The following is a 17,592-nucleotide window of genomic DNA, read 5'->3' as shown; positions in this document are numbered from 1 at the left end:
GAGTAAGGTACAAAAATTGAGATAAATCTAATATCAAAACGTTGCAAATTTGATATTATCTTTTTATATTATAGATAAGTAAATATGAGAGGAAATAAAGTGGTCAAATATGGTTTTGTAATATTATAGTGATTATTATCTTTTTTTTGGTATCACTGGGAGTAAGTAAATACGTGCAATTTTTGTATGGTCAAAGTACTAAGCTGAGCATATTGGTAGACGGGATAATTTTAAGAGAAGAGAAGCCATGAAGTGGATACGCAAAATACACTAATTTATCTTTGGAATACGGTGGATGGTACGTAAAGGATCTTCTAGTTTTGGTAGTGATGTGACATCAGAAATGAAACAAGAAACAATTTAATTTTTGGTTAGGTTTTCAATTAAAAATTCAATATACAATACTGCATCGAACTATTAAGCATGGTCCAGTTTACTATCCTCACTGAACAGATGAAAAATTGTGATTATATTCACATTAATTTTTGTAATGGCAATTTCTCTATTCATTATTCAATGCCAACCATTCAATATCTTTTACATAGTTCTTCTATTATCATGTTCAATGCCTCTGTTTACTCACTCAACACACAAACATTTCTTTGTCGTATACCCATTTATGTATTATTGTTATATGAAGCTTTACCATATAGTTCCTATATTTTTTTCTAATTTAATTATAATTTTGTGTATTATTTACATGCTATCTTACCGTTTATCTTACCGAATTGTTATATTTTATTATAATTTTTCTATGCACTCTGTTTTACGGTTTTTTTCTATATGTCTATGTGTATCATACTATGATAATGTATAATATATTTTCTTTCTAAAGTGATTGCGCTGTGTCTATATAAATACAACAAATTAACACAAATAATTAATAACATATGTAAATATTCCAACATAATAAATTATGTCATAATACTAACATAATTAAAAATAATACATGGGAAGGTGTTTATTACTGTAATATTTATTATGATAGTCATACATATTAAAAATTATAGAATAGAACAACAACTCTCATATTATGTATTATGAATTGAGGCTTATGACACATTTACAATTCAATTACAATACTAGTATGGATAGGCATCCAAAGATTGCAAAGTTATATAACAATGTAAAATTAAATAATGATTATGGTTCTGAAATGTGAATAACTTCCTCATGGCTCATTTAACAATGCGATGGTACCTATTGTTTCAGATGATTTGTTAAATAATTTTCTTTCAGGGACAATCTGTTATTTTTTCATTATGATTCTGATTATAATTTTGGCACAAAGCCTTGACACACTGTTTCGGTCAATGGGTACCTATTGGTAAATTGCAATAAAAATATTATTTAACACCAATGTTATATAACATTGTTTAATTAATTTTTATTGCAGCGTTTAATAAAATCATTAAAATACCTTTTGACATAGGTACCTACGAGTGTCAATCATATAACATTGTAGGTATGAGGGAAAAAAGTGGTTGATTATTACAAAATTCTAACACATAACTGAATGCTTTATTCGTTTTTTAACATTTAAATTAAATTAACATGTATATCTTTTAATTTCTAATTGATTATGGATTTATACTATTCGATTTGAATAATCGTTTTTGCAACCTAAGTGTTTTAAGTTTTGGCATCTTAATGTACTATGCACTCTCATCAATGAATGCTAAAATACTAATAATATCTACATAATAATCCACCTACATAGTTATTTTCTGTTTACATAGTTTAAATTTTATGTCTGCTTTCTACGTTTACCATTGGTGAGTTGTGCACAGTGCTTTAATATGCTGAAAAGTGAAACTTCAAAAGGTCAAAAAATGATTCAAATGTAAAGCTCAAATACATTCAGTCGATTGTATCAATTTAATATTTTTTAATTGGTGATGTTGAAAGCTTTTTGGGACAATATAGCAATCTTTCAATACAGTCTTATCTTAACTTTTAAGCACATGTATTAGATTATTTTGAAGATTAATTTTGAACCTAAATGTGTAACAGTGTAGTAAATAAAAATGGAAGCTTTTTTCAGTTCACTATTCGTTTGATGATTTTAAAACCAAACAAATGTTATGAAAACAATATGTGTAATAATTATTATGCTTTGATAATATCAATATTAAGTAAATACAAGTTAGTGTAATAAGCTGTATTATTTTATTACGTATTATCATTTGTTTGTATTATTTTCATAAATTGTAATAATTGCGATCCCATTGTCCCTGTTTTTTTATAAACTCAAGATAAATACGTGTAAGGTCAATAAAAAAGACGAATAGTATTATTCTCGGAAGATAATGATGTCGATACGGGCTCATTTTCATATAAATAATAACACCATGTCGATAAAAAATGTATTGTGGTGATTATTTGAATGACACCGTAATGACGGATACAATTGAATGCCATAATGAATACAAAGCATGCCATCGCGGAGCATACATTTGACAGTTTTTTTTTTTTAATTTATTTTGTCAGCTTCAAAAAAACATGCGACAGTAAAAATAAAGTATAGTGATGGATCCAATGCTAATTGTATGAACGTACACGTCGTAATAAAAACAGACTTATGTTTTTAATAAAAAAAGTGTTTTATGTAGAAACTTTTTGGGTGCAAATTGGTTAAACAATAGTATAATAGTAAATCATAGTTCATTTGATTTAATGAATTATTGTTTTATGAAATTAGCACTAAGCAAGATTTAAATACAGTATTATACACATTCATGGTTATAGTAATATGCCAAGAATTGTAGATCAACACATTTCTTACATCTGATTCCGTATAATAAATTAAAGTTTGTAAACTCTTTCTGATACATAATTAATAGTGATAATATGTTATAATATATTAAAGCCATTTATAGACCGTTATAATATACATCTGCTTGTTAACAAATAAACATTGAATAAAAAACTGATTTTAAACATTTGTATTCTACGCGAAGGGAAATCGTGTAATTACACTTGCAATAAGCAAGTTTAATTTCCATATAATTTGCAAGATATTTTTACTCTTTCATCTGAAGTAACGCATGGTTTAATTAAATACTGTTTTGATTAAATAACATAAACCTTTAATTTGATGGAAATATTTAGTTTCAAACAAATGATTATACACGTGTATTTGTGTGGTGGCAGAAGTTAAAAAATAATGTATAAATTTTTACGGAAAAAAATACGCATAACTACTACACTCAGTAATAAATATTGAACAGCTTCATAACCACACCTCACAATTTTCATTATATACCATTTTGTTATTCTATGGTAAATAGCTACACCAATAATTATGTATCGTACTACCATAGTAGTTACTAGACGATGTAACGTACTCCCTGTTGCGGTTTCACACCACTCATAAAGAGCGTATCGGCTTCGTGACACCATTAAACTTTTTTTCAAGGTTTTAGTGGGAATGTCTTATCACTCGTCAGTAATTTCATATGACTAATTTTATTAATTTACTTATATCTATCCCGCTCTCCATATTACACAGTATTTATAAATGTCATTTATTACATGTATGTAGCTACCAATGCACCATACTCAATCGTTCCAATGAAAAGTTTAATTGACGCCAAACTGCGAAGTACTCTATTTATACATCTAGATTTATCATTACTAGTCAACTTAGTCATAGTAATGGTATTTACAATCTTGTGTATGAATCTTATTACCTCCAGGATATCTCTTCACGCCTATTTATCCTGAACTGTAGCTTTCCAATTTTGAAGACCCAGTATGGTGGCTTGTCTATAAGCACAGTCAACCCATTTTTTCTTGGCTATTCTTTAACGTGGTCATTTTAGTTTTTAGAGTTTGTGTTTCAAATTAAAATTCATTTACTTTATATACACTGAATTTGGCAAGTTATACATTAAAGATTTTCGTAATAAGATCAAGTGCATTATTTTATATCCGATACAAAATTTAATTTGTGTGATAATTTTTAGAAAGAATATATTTACATATTTTTATTATCACCACCATTAGCCACTCTCAAATCAATCCTAGATGAGATCTTGTGATTCTACTTTCCAGTCTAGTAATGTTCTTAGTCCCAAGTAGGTACTTTTTCTAAACTTAATAATTCCTCACGTTTTAGATATTTTAGTGTTTCTTGGATACCGCCAAATGATACGAATTTTCCAGCGATGATTTTCCTTCATGCAATACTACTTGCACTTCGAGATTTTGAGGCGTACCATTATATTTCAACCTTCATATATAATTTATTAAAAAGATTCCAAAATATTTACTGGCCAAATATCACTTTGCGAATTGACTATTGCATCTATTGATGGATGCTTTTTCTGATATACTTTATAACATCCACCAATGCCAAGATTGAAGCTTTACTGCTATATTCATACTGAAAACTGTTTTTCCGGCAATATATAAATGGATATACTGGTGACTGTGATTTTGTATCTGATGATATTTCTATATTATCATCTACATACTACCGCCTACAAGTGAATGAATGAATGAATTACGTAAATTGTCATTTAATAATAAAAAAAACATATCAACTGAGCCATTCAATCAAATTGAATGCTTTTCCTGATAAATGTATTACTTAACAAAAATCAGTCTGAGCTTTCCAATTCGATGCGCTTGACTTTGTCTCTAATTAAAAGCTATCAGCTAGAAAAGGTTAAAACCAAGGCTGTATTAAATCAGCTAGAACCGAGTTTGAACTCAATCTGAATCATTTTGAATTATTTGAAGTATTTACGAAACACGAGTTATCTCAACACAATGCCACATGTTTAATACCAAATGCTAAGCTAAAACTCTCAAAATTGTCTAGGTCACGAACCTGTATTCAATATTTAATATTATCTATATAATAATATAACATTAGCAACTATTGTAATGAAGGCAGATTTTTTAACCAAATGTAATTATTAATTATTTTTTATTCGACACCAAATACGTACAATATTCAAAGAATATTAGTTTCTTCTTATTGAAAATACGTCATTTTTGAAATCCCTCAGAAAACACACATAAGCTTTAGAAAAAAAATCGACAGAGTAAGGCTCAAGCTCATATCTTTTCACTACTCGGAAAAAAAAACTCTTCCAATTGAGCATATCGGCATACATATGCTCATACTCATGCGAATTAAATCTTATATCCAAGTTATCGGAGGCATTTACAAAACTTTGCTAAAGTGAAGTCGTCAAGGTTGTGATTGAATCGAGGCAATGACATTACCAACACTATATTTTATGGATGGTACTAAGCGTTAGCCAAATTAAGTTGTGTTTAGACCCACCTGGTCGACGTTTTTTAAGATTTCTTTCAAATACCTATATGTATTTTCACAGGTTTTCAAAAATGGTGTACATTCATGTGTATTTATCTATCTAAGTAATAAAAAAATTGTATTATATGAGCAGATCCAGTTGTCGTTTACTACAATCCTTTTCTTTTTCACGCGGTTTGTCTATTTGAAGTCTATGTTTACCATTCGTATTTTAAATATTCTTGTACACTGTCTATGCAATACACAGCTTTGGTATGAGGATTTTTAAGGAAGTTTAAATATAATTGTACATATTATTTTATTTCACTTGTATTTGAGTTTTTACTTTATAAGTTGAACGCACTCGTGATAATGCATACCTACACTTATATTCCCTAGTCAACTAAAGCACTCAACCTTTGGAGGTCAAGGGACCTTTTAAATACAAAATTATTTATATCGTCATTTGAATATTAGAATAAAGGTATTTAAAGTATACATTTACGATATCATATTTTTATTAAATTATAATATTTAAAAAAAATAAAAAGTCATTTACTTCAACATTTTTCACATCAAATAAATTGATAATAATTAAATCATATTTAGGAAGGAAGCTATGCTTAGTGGTATGTATCATAGCTTGAGAAGCACTTGTTTATGGTACTTATCTACAAAATGTAAAAAATGTCGTCGTAAAGTTAGTCACATAATGGAGGAATCATTAGAAGACCTTCGTAAGTGTTATATTTATCAACACGTAATTTTGCAATTTGGTGTTTTTAATAGTGAGTTAGCTAGACTAGAAATATTTCAATGTCGACATTTTTTCAGTTCGTATTTTTATCACAATCATAAAATATTGCAAATTATTTTTGATCGCTGAACCAAATTCAATTTACTTCAGATTATTAACGATTGTAATTAATTATACATAAATTAATATTACATGACAATATTTGAAAATAATAATAAACAATGATTTTTATGATCATAAATTTCAGTTAATAAATAATAGTTACGCACCTTGAACCTTTAATTATTTTCATGCGTAATCAGTACCGTGATTTATTATTAAATACTTATATAATCGTAGAATATTTTGTACGAATCTTAATAATAATTAATAGAATAAATTTTAGCCTCCCGAGTTTTGATATATTTAGGCTCTATTCTTACGTATTGTGTTTGGACCTCTCATCATCATCATCAGGGGCGCGACAACCCGGTGTGGGTCCTGGCCTCCTCCAACAGCTCCCTCCACCTGCCCCTATCCAGTGTGGCCGCTTTCCAATTTTGTACTTCCAGAATACGGCAGTCACTGGCAGCTCCATCTAACCAGCGAATCTTTGGCCTCCCTCTTATTGGCCTCCTATTGGATTGCTGGACATCACTCTCTTTGCCGGTTCATTGTCATTCATACGGTGCACATGACCTAGCCATCGCAGTCTCCCAATCTTAATTGATTCTCCCACCAATTAGAATTACCTTTAATTTGCAACTATTAGTCATTTTTTTTTATTTAGTGATTATTAAATTGCGCTCCAAAGCTTCTTTCATATTTTTGTATTATACCACAAGTATTTATTATTTATAAATTATCGATTACATACCTTTTTAATGCAAAACATTTCAAGACGTGATTACCCAAATAACCCTAAATATTTTTGACAATGCAATCAATCAATAACATAATTCCAATAATTATATTCTCACCGATTTAATAACTAAATTAGCACGTAATATATTTTTACAACGTTGTTATGAGGCCGTATTCTTATTTATCCAGTAGTTGTTTGTCCGGTACAAATCTTGCAATCGATTTTTAACTAACTTCCCAACTAGCTAGACATTTGAAACTTTTGGAATATATCAGAACATGATGCCAATGCATTTATTTAAATACTTTTAGCCATCTTTAAATATAATTGAATTCATTTTCAGTTAACGCTTTCGCTGCTGAAGACTTAATGAGATTTTAATTGCCCCCTTTAAAATGCACGTTAATTACATCGATCGGCCGCCTGGTCATTACGCACCGTGTGCGTCTTCCGCGTCCAAAGTATTAATTCTGTTTTGTATGAAAAGTTATTTCGGAAGAAATCCGTAATCCAATCCACTATTATTGGTTGCTAGGGTCCTAACAACTAAGTTATTAATATATATGTGCGTTACTATGGAAATCAAAAGTGTCAAAATGACATTTCAGTATTATTTCTATCAAATACAATTTTCAAATCTATCAAATACAAATTTTCTATCAAATACAATACAAGTCAAGTTTATATGATTCAACAGAAAATTTAAAAACGTTGTATATAAAAAGTTCTTTTTATCTTATAATTGTGTATATATAAAGTTATTACTATGGACCATAGTTTTTAGAAACAAAGCTCCACCACCAATTGCCATTATTTGATATTATAAACTTATTTCCATAATTTTAAAGTAAAGATGAAATTTGGAAAATAAAATAATTACATTACTTATTTTTATGAGATAGATATAAATGTTGTTAACCTTTCAACAGATTTAATATATTTTTTTTTTGTTTAATACTTTGGACGCGGAAGACGCGCACGGCGCGTAATGGCCAGGCGGCCGATCGATGTAATTAACGTGCATTTTAAAGGGGGCAATTAAAATCTCATTATCTCTTCAGCAGCGAAAGCGTTAATTGACTGCCTTTAATTGTTTTCAAGCTTTAGCATGATAATAATAACATGGAATAAGTAGTTAGTGTAATCAAAATGTATGTAAAATAATAAATATTCTTTGAAATAATATTCACAAAACAAATCTTTTACTATTATTTTGTACGGTATTTAAAAAAATATATTAATAACTTGGCATAATATAATAATTTGTGTTGGTAATTATTTTCAACTCGTCAATCTCATTAAACAATAACAAATAAAAAGGGTAATTTTCCAAATATTTTCTCACAGTGATTTTTTTAAATTCAAAACGGAAACCTCCGATCTTAAATGTTGATGAAAATCTTTTGTGATCTGTGTCTGATTGTTTATTTTTTATAATTATTATTATTATATATCAGGAGTAACCGCAAATAATTATTTATTTGGGATTGTTATGTACGTATTTATAATCATAAATATGTTGTATAAAAAAGTATACAGACATTATATCTAGTAATAATTTACATAATTAAATTTATAAAAACTCTCAAATTTTATTGATAATTTGATTTATATTAAAATTTGTTTTTATGCAGTGTTATGGATATTGAAAAAAACAAATACTTAAGCACGTGCTTGCTTTGACCTAGTAACGTTCATCAAAGGTTTAACGAGTAAATAAATAGAAAAAGAATGAATACTTTTGGTTTCCGTTCAAACAAATCTAATTTAAATAATAAAAGGATTGTTATGGTAGAAGACTATGACAAAACGAACGGCAAATATTGATAACAGAGTTAAATAAAACGCCACGCTTACAAAATAAGTGCAAATATAGATAAAATTCATACCACAAGACACTATTGGAAACATTTTTTTTGTTTGTTAATTATGTAATATTAAATTGTACATCAAGATATTATAACACAATATAAATCAAAATAAAATTTAAATCATTTTTAATTGTGAATGTCAAAAAGAAGGACGATGGTAATTGTTGATTAAATTACAAATGTCAGAATTGCATTCTACGGTTGTTTTTTATGTTGTAATAGTAATTTCTGCCAGAACTTTTCGAGACCTTACTTTTTATGGTTTCGATTACAGTGGAAAAATCGAATAGGACTTCAGTTCCAGATACTTAAAACTATGTTTCTTTATTATTTTTCAAGTGTAACATATTGACGCAACAATTGGTATGTATTTAGTCACTACTACTTTTGTGTAAAAGTTTTAACGTCATCTTAAATGACCTATAAATCAAGGTGGGTCCTAGCCGCCCATAACAACTACCTCCATCTCCCCTTATCCTGTGCAGTGGCATCCAGGTGTCTGCTCTGGCCACTCTGGCATTTTTATTGACACCGCCAAACCACCGGAATCCGGACTTGGCAGTCGACCTTCGACAGTTCAGTTTGGTATCCAGGATTACCCTCGGCGGTTTTTCAGTGCCCATTATTGCTACATAGCTACAAGCTATCAACTTTAACGAATTCGACGATACATTCTTCTTAGGAGAGGTTGTAGAGCTACAGGTTATGTTGAATATGCCATTATTTTCCTTCTAGTTTGAGCCCATATATCACACGCAGTACCTTTCTCTCGAATATATCGAGCACACGCTCATCGTGTCTTGTACATCAAAAGTTTTGTACAACGGGAAATGATTCAAGACTTTAGATGATTTTGTAAAGGTATGTTGGAGCGTATATGTATTTTTTTATTAACAGACGCTATCTTGATTTAACGATGACTAAAAATAATAAAAACAAAAAAAAAATGAAGCCTCTGAATCTTTGAACTTTTAATGAAACTTCCAGGATATCGTCATCGTAATTCGATAACGTAACATCAAAGCGTTAATCTAATCGTTCGTTTCTTCAATGTCTAGGATCTAAATTTGACTTCGTTAAACTCAATATGGATATTCTGATGCTTGAATTACATTACAGCAAAAATCTAACAATTTAAAAAGTAGACGAATCTAATGTTGACTTTTAACCATCTCGTCGATCAGTCTCACTTCATAACTAATATGACAAAAAAAAATTATAGCAGTCCAAGTATCCAATAATGTCGTTAAAATTCTCTCAAATGTCAAAGTTGACATACGTTCCCACTCGGCTGGCATTTATAATTTGGAAAAATGATTTATTTTATAATATGTAATTATTAATATTTAACATTCTTACTTTCAGGGGGTTCGGGGCGTTGGATAGAATGAGCGTCTCTCGAGATATTGATTTGTTACCTATGTATACAAAATGCAGGACATGACACCACGAGTACAGATAAGATAACATTGCTATTCAATCACAATTATGACTGTTCTCGTTATCACTGTAATAATATGTGAGGCATTCTTTTTATGATCCGTCTTCTAAAAGAAGGATTTTTATAAATTTGAATTAAATTTTTAATCATCTTTATATTGTACGAAATTGTACAAGCACGAGCCATGAAATAACATTTACCATAACAATGAACACAATCACCATGAAAAATATTGATTTGAATAAAATAGTGCATTATATATTGCCATACAATGTGCGAGACATGGAATTACCAATGACAGGTATCGACGCAAATCAATTTGAGTTCTGCTTATTGTATTTTGTTTGAAGTAATAAACTTGACCTGCATTTTGCGTTTCGGTTGACAGCTCGTGCCGTTTTTGCATTGATTAAATTACAATAAAATATTATTTCAATGTAAATGATTTATGTACGTCCTAAAAAAGATGCGTGATGATGCAGTTACTATTTTTTTCAAAAAAATATAAACATTGTGCCATCGTTGTCATCTAAATAAGTTGTATAGAATACAATAAAAAATATTATATAATATCTAAAGCGAACCTGGGAAATTAAATGCAGGATATAGAATATACTTAATAATCACTATGATATTACAAAGCAATATTCAATGGTGTATTTACTAAGATGTTGAAAAAAAACTTATTCAATAGAGATAAATCCTAAATATATTATAAAATTGAAGCAAAAAAATACTTCTAACAATCTGATTATGTTAGTCACAAGTAATTTTGCATTGCAAATTCATTTGAAGAGAACTTCGTACTTGATTGTTTAAAAATAAATCCTATTTTTTTTATTTTATGGTGTTTAATATGCAGATATCAATATACTTAGGTAATTTTTAATATCATGTATGAATAAAAACAAAAATAGTATAGGGGCAAAATATTATTAAAATTCAATTAGGCTTGATTTATTCTTTAAAATATTGGTGCGGATTTAATAAAAATCTCATCTAAAAGCTAACACAATTAATTAACCCTAGAGGCACTGCGAGAGGGTCTGAATAAAATTATAATGATTTTTCAAATGGTACTTAAATTTTTTAGTTATTTTTATGGGATATAAGTCTACCTATGTAATAAAATAATATTAAACCATACATTCGGAATTTCAAAACTCATTTTCATGAAAACGTGTACATATAAAAGTGTGCGTAAATTCCTTGTAATATTATTGGAATATCAGCCGGAATCATGCTATGCCATTTTTATGTGGAATGATTTTTTGCTTAACGCTTAGCACCACTGTCACCTTCATCCAATATATTAGTATTTACTCTCACATCAAGTATGATGATAGCTAAAGTAAATTTAAAATTAGACTTACTGTCTCAGAAACTCCGATCGCCTCCTATTTTGAAATGTCATTATGGATAGTTCTTTGGAATCATGGCCAACATATGAAAAAATGTAAGTATTTGCCGCGCATAATTCAGTCAACGATCGGTAATAATTATTACTGATTACATATTACGGTGGTCGGTACGTTACAATACTTTGATATATATAAAATAAATTGATCACCTATTGAATACTGAATTCCTTCATTATGTATTGCTACAAAAATTACTCTTCAATCTTAAAACCTAAACTCCAGATACTGAAATATTTTAATGAATATTAAAAATTCATTTTTTTTTTGTTATCAAAATAGTTTTCATTTTTACCTTTCTCGCGAAACCCGAGTTGAAAATGACTGCATAAATATATTATCTATGTTGAATATAATATCAGATTTATGAAAAAAAAACTGAACTTGAACGTAATATAAAAAGAAATTTCACGTACGCGCAGTTACGCACGGGTTGACGTAACCCAGTAACGTAATACATAAACTATATCAATTTGCACGTGTCATATATATTACGTATCCAGATAATATAGTTGCATGCTAACAAAATATTCACCAAATGTAGTTTTAGTAAAAATATATATAATTATGCTAATAGGAAATATGTATGTACCTAATTTTAAGAAACTTTAGAACATTAGAAAAAATAAAAAATAATAATGTGATTCGAATCCCCATCTTTCAGTCACTAGGTGAGCGTTTTTTTTCTTTAAACTACCGATTGGTTGATGAGTATTAATTGTAAATTAGTTATAACAACTATTTGTAAGTAATCATTGTAATCGTTTTGTAAGTAATCATTGTAATGAGATTACTAACGTGATTATATTATAGATGGTATCCGGTATTAATCAATTGTTTATGTTAGGTTTTTCTGAATTATGTATTTTTATTAATAAGATTCTAATATTTTTAAATCTTATGTATATACAGTATCATATAAAAACAATAATTCAATTAATCAATTTTATATATAAAAAATGGATAGCCAATTTCTTGCAATAAACGAATAATTCAAAATCCTTATCTTTTATTCTGTAGCCATACTCATATAATATGTAAGGAGATTTACTTAGATCTATCTTTAACTATCTATGAAATCGGTTACATCCTTTGTTTGATCAACAAGGTGCAAAACTAACCTCGTATTGTTTCAAATGACGATAAATTCCACTTAGGTGAGGTGACTTTGGATAAATGTTGTTTCATATAGGTTTTGTAAAGTTAGCTCACTAGGTCTGCTTCCTTGTGCTTATCATTTTGTAAAATTTTATCTATCTGTTTTATTTATTTGCCATATTTCTTTAATATTCACATAATATATAATTTTAATTCAAATGATATTAAAATTATAAGAAATTAATAAGACCCCTCGTCACATGCTCCTCGTATATTTCTGGATATTACCTTTATAAATGGAAATAAAAAAATCTGTAAATACAATTCGCAACACTTTATTTGATTTCCTAAAAACAATATAAATACGTAATTGTTATTAAAATTTATTTACATGATAATAATTACTGCCTACAATAAATCTTGTGAACTATTTAGCTCTTCAAGGCTTCATTTGTTTCCTTCAAATGGGTATAATTTTAATTTATGGGTATTACTACTTTAGTAATTTAAAAAAATATAATGTTCCCTACATAATAATATATTCAACGAAAAATCACGTACTATCGAATAACTTTCGCAAACAATATTATAGGTTTACCTCTTGCGCTATCGTTGAAATAATTCTCAAATTTTCTTTTTAATATTGTTATGTATATACTTTACAAATGCCTATTCAGTTGGTACTGTTGGTAGGCACCGTGTTTATGCATTTCTTGAAAAAAAAACTCTTATACAATAATATGAGAAGTTTCCAATAGTTTCCGTAAGTTATATATAACTTCAGTACATAAGTACGAATTGTTAATAATGCTGCTCACCTTTTATTGAGAGTATACAATATATCAAATAGTTTATTTATAGCATGAAAATTTTAATAATGTAAAAAGAATATGACACTAAACAATTTATCTCATGTATATTAAAAAATAAATATTTAGTTGGAAATATTTCATCATGTATGTCGATAATTTATTCAAATATTCAAATTATGTGCGTGCGCACTAATTATACCAAATTATTACATAATTATTTGTCTTGAAATACACTTTAGAGTTTTTAATTGGTCTCATTCTGAGTTGTGACTATACTATTTTTAGTCAATTATATTTGACCCTTCATCATGAAAAATAGCACTGTATTATATTGCAACACACTCATGAAGTTAATAATGAAAAAAAAAACAAGATTTCTTTCCATAACGTACTGAAGCTCCTTTTTATCATATTCAGATAAATCTTATGAACCCTACAATATAATATATTATGAAAACTCGTCAGGTTATCAGTTCCAATATGTTCGGTAGCATTTGATAATTTATAACAAAGGTGATAGAGGGGTGTAAATGATGTTGGTATGATAAATCCAATAAGTTATAAAGGTTTTTTTCTGAGAATATAATATTCTTCAAGAACATTATACTGAAATTGATCATTTTCAATGTTTTTTTTAAGTGTGTGAGAGGGTAGTGACGGTGAAAGATTTTCTGAAGAATTATGACGTTGCGGTGAGGCTAGGAGAGGAGGGGAAAAATACCAAAAAATCATGTGACGTCATTTTTGAACAACCTTTATCTTAAAAGTATTCGTTTTTAATCGTTTGGTACTAATAATTTACGATTTCTGTTATAAACTACTTATCTACATAATACTGTATTTAATTTTAAGAAAAATAAACATGACAATTTTAAACTGATTTTCATTTTTTGTTATTTCCGATCCAGGTGGTGTATAATATTAAAAGTACATTATTCTGTTACCCACAAAGGGAGGTTTAACTAACGAGGTTTCTGAGTGCCTCTAAAAATATGCCAATTTAGAGTATCGTACATGGAAAGCTTTCAACAGGGCATACTCAAAAAAATAATAAGATGAAATGGGGGATGTTTGATGACGCTGCCTCAATGTGAGGGAATTTTCAAAAAAATATCATCTGTTCTTATACAAGGTATGCCTAGTGAAATGCAACTTCAACGATATATTACAACATACATAATTTTGAAAACACTTCTGAAAAAATATATTATAACCAATAGAAAAATCTTTTGAAAAACATAAGACACCCGCTTGTGAGTAGGTATTAAAAAGGCCAATAGTCAACATTTGTCGCAATTAAGCATGCAGTCGTAGCATAGTGGTAATGCACAGGGCGCGATACCCAAGAGACGTAGGTTCGATTACTATCGGGTGCCTTACTTTTTTCAAAAACATTTTTTCTATTGGTTATAATATATTTTCTCAGAAGTGTTTTCAAAATTATGTATGTTCAATAATTAGAATGGTACATTCGTAAATCTTGTGAATTATTCGTTGATTAAAAGAATTAGTTAATTAAAGATATCCTGCAAGCTGATAAAAACAGGGTTGCTTTTTCCATCTTTTGGAGTGACGTCGGAAGATTCCAACACGAAAAAGAAGAATACTGACGTCTGCCTTGATTACGTGAACATAATATACCAACTGATTTAGCTATGTTTGTAATAATATTATGATATATAAAAATAATTTAAATAACTCACCGCTGCCAGTTGTGTTGCATCATTGACATCGGTCTCGAAATTCCACTGGGCAGCCACATTATTTGAGCATTCTTCCGAAGATTGTGCATCAATTTGCACTAAAAATCTTCTTAAAGCAATTGCATCATTTCTGGACAATGAACCCTCTGGTTGAGGATTTATAAATACGTTCTCATTCTTATTGAAGTCATTTGGATCTCTATTATTATTGTTATTATAATTATTATTGTTATTGCGATTATAATCTCGATTATAATTCTGATCATTGTCATTCCTTGGATTATAGTTGTTATTATTATTTATACCACCGGATACTCTATCTCCATTATATGTATTTCCGTTATAAGTATCTCTGTCTCCATCAAAATTATTGTCTCTGTTATAATTATTATTATTATTATTATTATCCTGATTTCTATTTTGATAATCCCGATCTCTCTCTAATCCAATATTAGGTGTACCTCTATTTGTTATATCTGGATTTATTCCTTGATTATAATTCCTATCCCTTGGATCGTTAGAAAAATCTGGTCTTATAAATCCTTGTGGATATCTTTGCGACGTTGAATAAATATCAGGTCTTGGAGTACTAGAGAACGGTCCGTTAAAAGATACTTGCGGAAACGGCCTTGCTGTTGATGGTCCATTATATTGATTCGGGTATAGGTCTCCAGGTCTTGGTGAAGACGATAACGGTGGAAGATCCAATTGAGCGTTTGACGTTAATATTAAAGTGTTTATTATCACGATTGATGTCCATTGCTGATGAAACCATGTCACTGGTAATTTTCTTCTGTTTATACAAGCCATTTTGTAGGTTATTACGTATTGTTCTTTACAAAATGTCTAAAATTAATTCTATAACGATGTAAATTCACTTTTTAATTACTGTCATTTCACTGTTAAATGTTTGGTTGTTTTTAAAATGACTGCTTGTTCACAAAAGAACTGAAGTCATAAAATATTTAAACTTAATTTAACAACGATAATAATATAATAAGAAATAATCATATATACAGTATAAACGAAGCTTAAAGATAGTTTTAAACTGAAATTTACTATTAAGTTAAAGAATAAAGCTTTTTTTCTACTACTTGAGTAACAGGAAAATAATCATGATTTTAAAATGTAAAACTATCCTAATATAACGTGTTGACAAAATGAAAATATTATTATAAATGAAAATATTCTGTGTATTTCAATTTTAATCCTAATTCGATAAACAATTATAATTTATATTATGTATCTTTGACTGAAAAAATAGCCAGTTTATAAACTACGTGTCTCTTTATTGAATTTTCATTTCTATTCTCGATATCTTAAAAGAAACTTCTCGGAAATAACATACATGCAACAATATAAAACACGAGTAGAGTAGTGCGCGTATAGAAATTGAACAAATAATACTACAAATTAGTGTATATCTTTATTTTGTATGTCTGTCTATTTTATCGGCGATGTTACGGGCGATCGCTAGTCAATAATATAGTTTACTTAGGTATTTACATTATTTTATATGTTTTTTATCTAGGAAAAATGAGTTCCACTTTATAAAAAATGTATATATTCAAACAAAGTGTTTTCAATTTATAGATTTAAACGATCTTGTAAGTATTTGTATTTGTGAAGCCATTTTATATTAGATATTTCACACTTGTTAAATAACTAACGTTAACCATCGAAATGTAAGTCAGAACGCTTCGGGAGTTCCGTACGTACTATTATCGCACTGCGTAATGATAACGTATCACTTTGTCACCTGTGCCGCAAGTAATTGAGCGGTGTTATCACCTGCTGAGGAACGCGACGCTACTGAGCGGGCCTAACCGTAGGGTTAATAGGTAAACTCGAGTTTCCTTGCGGTGCGCTGAGTGACGTTTGGCTATTGTCTCAACTGAATTCTATAGCTAACTCAATTGTTACCTAGTGGTAATGAATTGGTATTATTAAATGCTAATAATAACATCCAGTAAGTTATGAGACATACATTTATACTTATACCTAGATATTAAAAAAGTCTTTCTAAAATTTGTCACATTGGAAAATATATAATATAATATACAATTTATCGATAGGTTAGCCAGGTTAATGTAATAGAATATCATATATATTGAGAAAAACGGATTTTGAAAGATTGTATTTGATTAAAAATCGTAGGTTAAGTAGAAATATATCTTATTATTTTAAAATGATATTTGTATGAACTATATGTTTAAATAATAAAGGTAAAATGGAAAACATATTAATATAATATATCGATATCTCAGTTCCAAAGTATAACAAATCAAAAAAAACAGTTTTGAGTTAAGTGTGAGGAAACGCTTAGAATATCGCTATCTACAAAAATAATGTGATAGTTTAAATGATAATTTTAAAATG

The 17,592-nt window shown here is 28.7% G+C and overlaps 1 protein-coding gene across 1 annotated transcript in view; it reads right to left on the bottom strand.

Annotated features, from left to right (window-relative positions):
• Positions 1-17,016, bottom strand: part of Ance-3 (angiotensin-converting enzyme Ance-3) — a 244,654-nt gene extending 227,638 nt beyond the window's left edge. The window contains exons 1-2 of the mRNA XM_085953539.1: positions 16,884-17,016; positions 15,214-16,161 (exon numbers count right to left, since the gene is read on the bottom strand). Coding sequence (XP_085809665.1) covers positions 15,214-16,023 — 810 coding nt within the window. The 5' untranslated portion in view covers positions 16,024-16,161; positions 16,884-17,016. The remainder of the gene's footprint in view (positions 1-15,213; positions 16,162-16,883) is intronic.
• Between the last annotated feature and the right edge of the window lie 576 nt (positions 17,017-17,592).

The sequence above is a fragment of the Rhyacophila brunnea genome, unplaced genomic scaffold (genome assembly GCF_057557595.1).
Source record: "Rhyacophila brunnea isolate RB1 unplaced genomic scaffold, BYU_Rbru_1.0 scaffold_10, whole genome shotgun sequence".
In the NCBI taxonomy this organism is placed as follows: Eukaryota; Metazoa; Arthropoda; class Insecta; order Trichoptera; family Rhyacophilidae; genus Rhyacophila; species Rhyacophila brunnea.
This window is presented reverse-complemented; position numbering and strand designations above follow the sequence as displayed.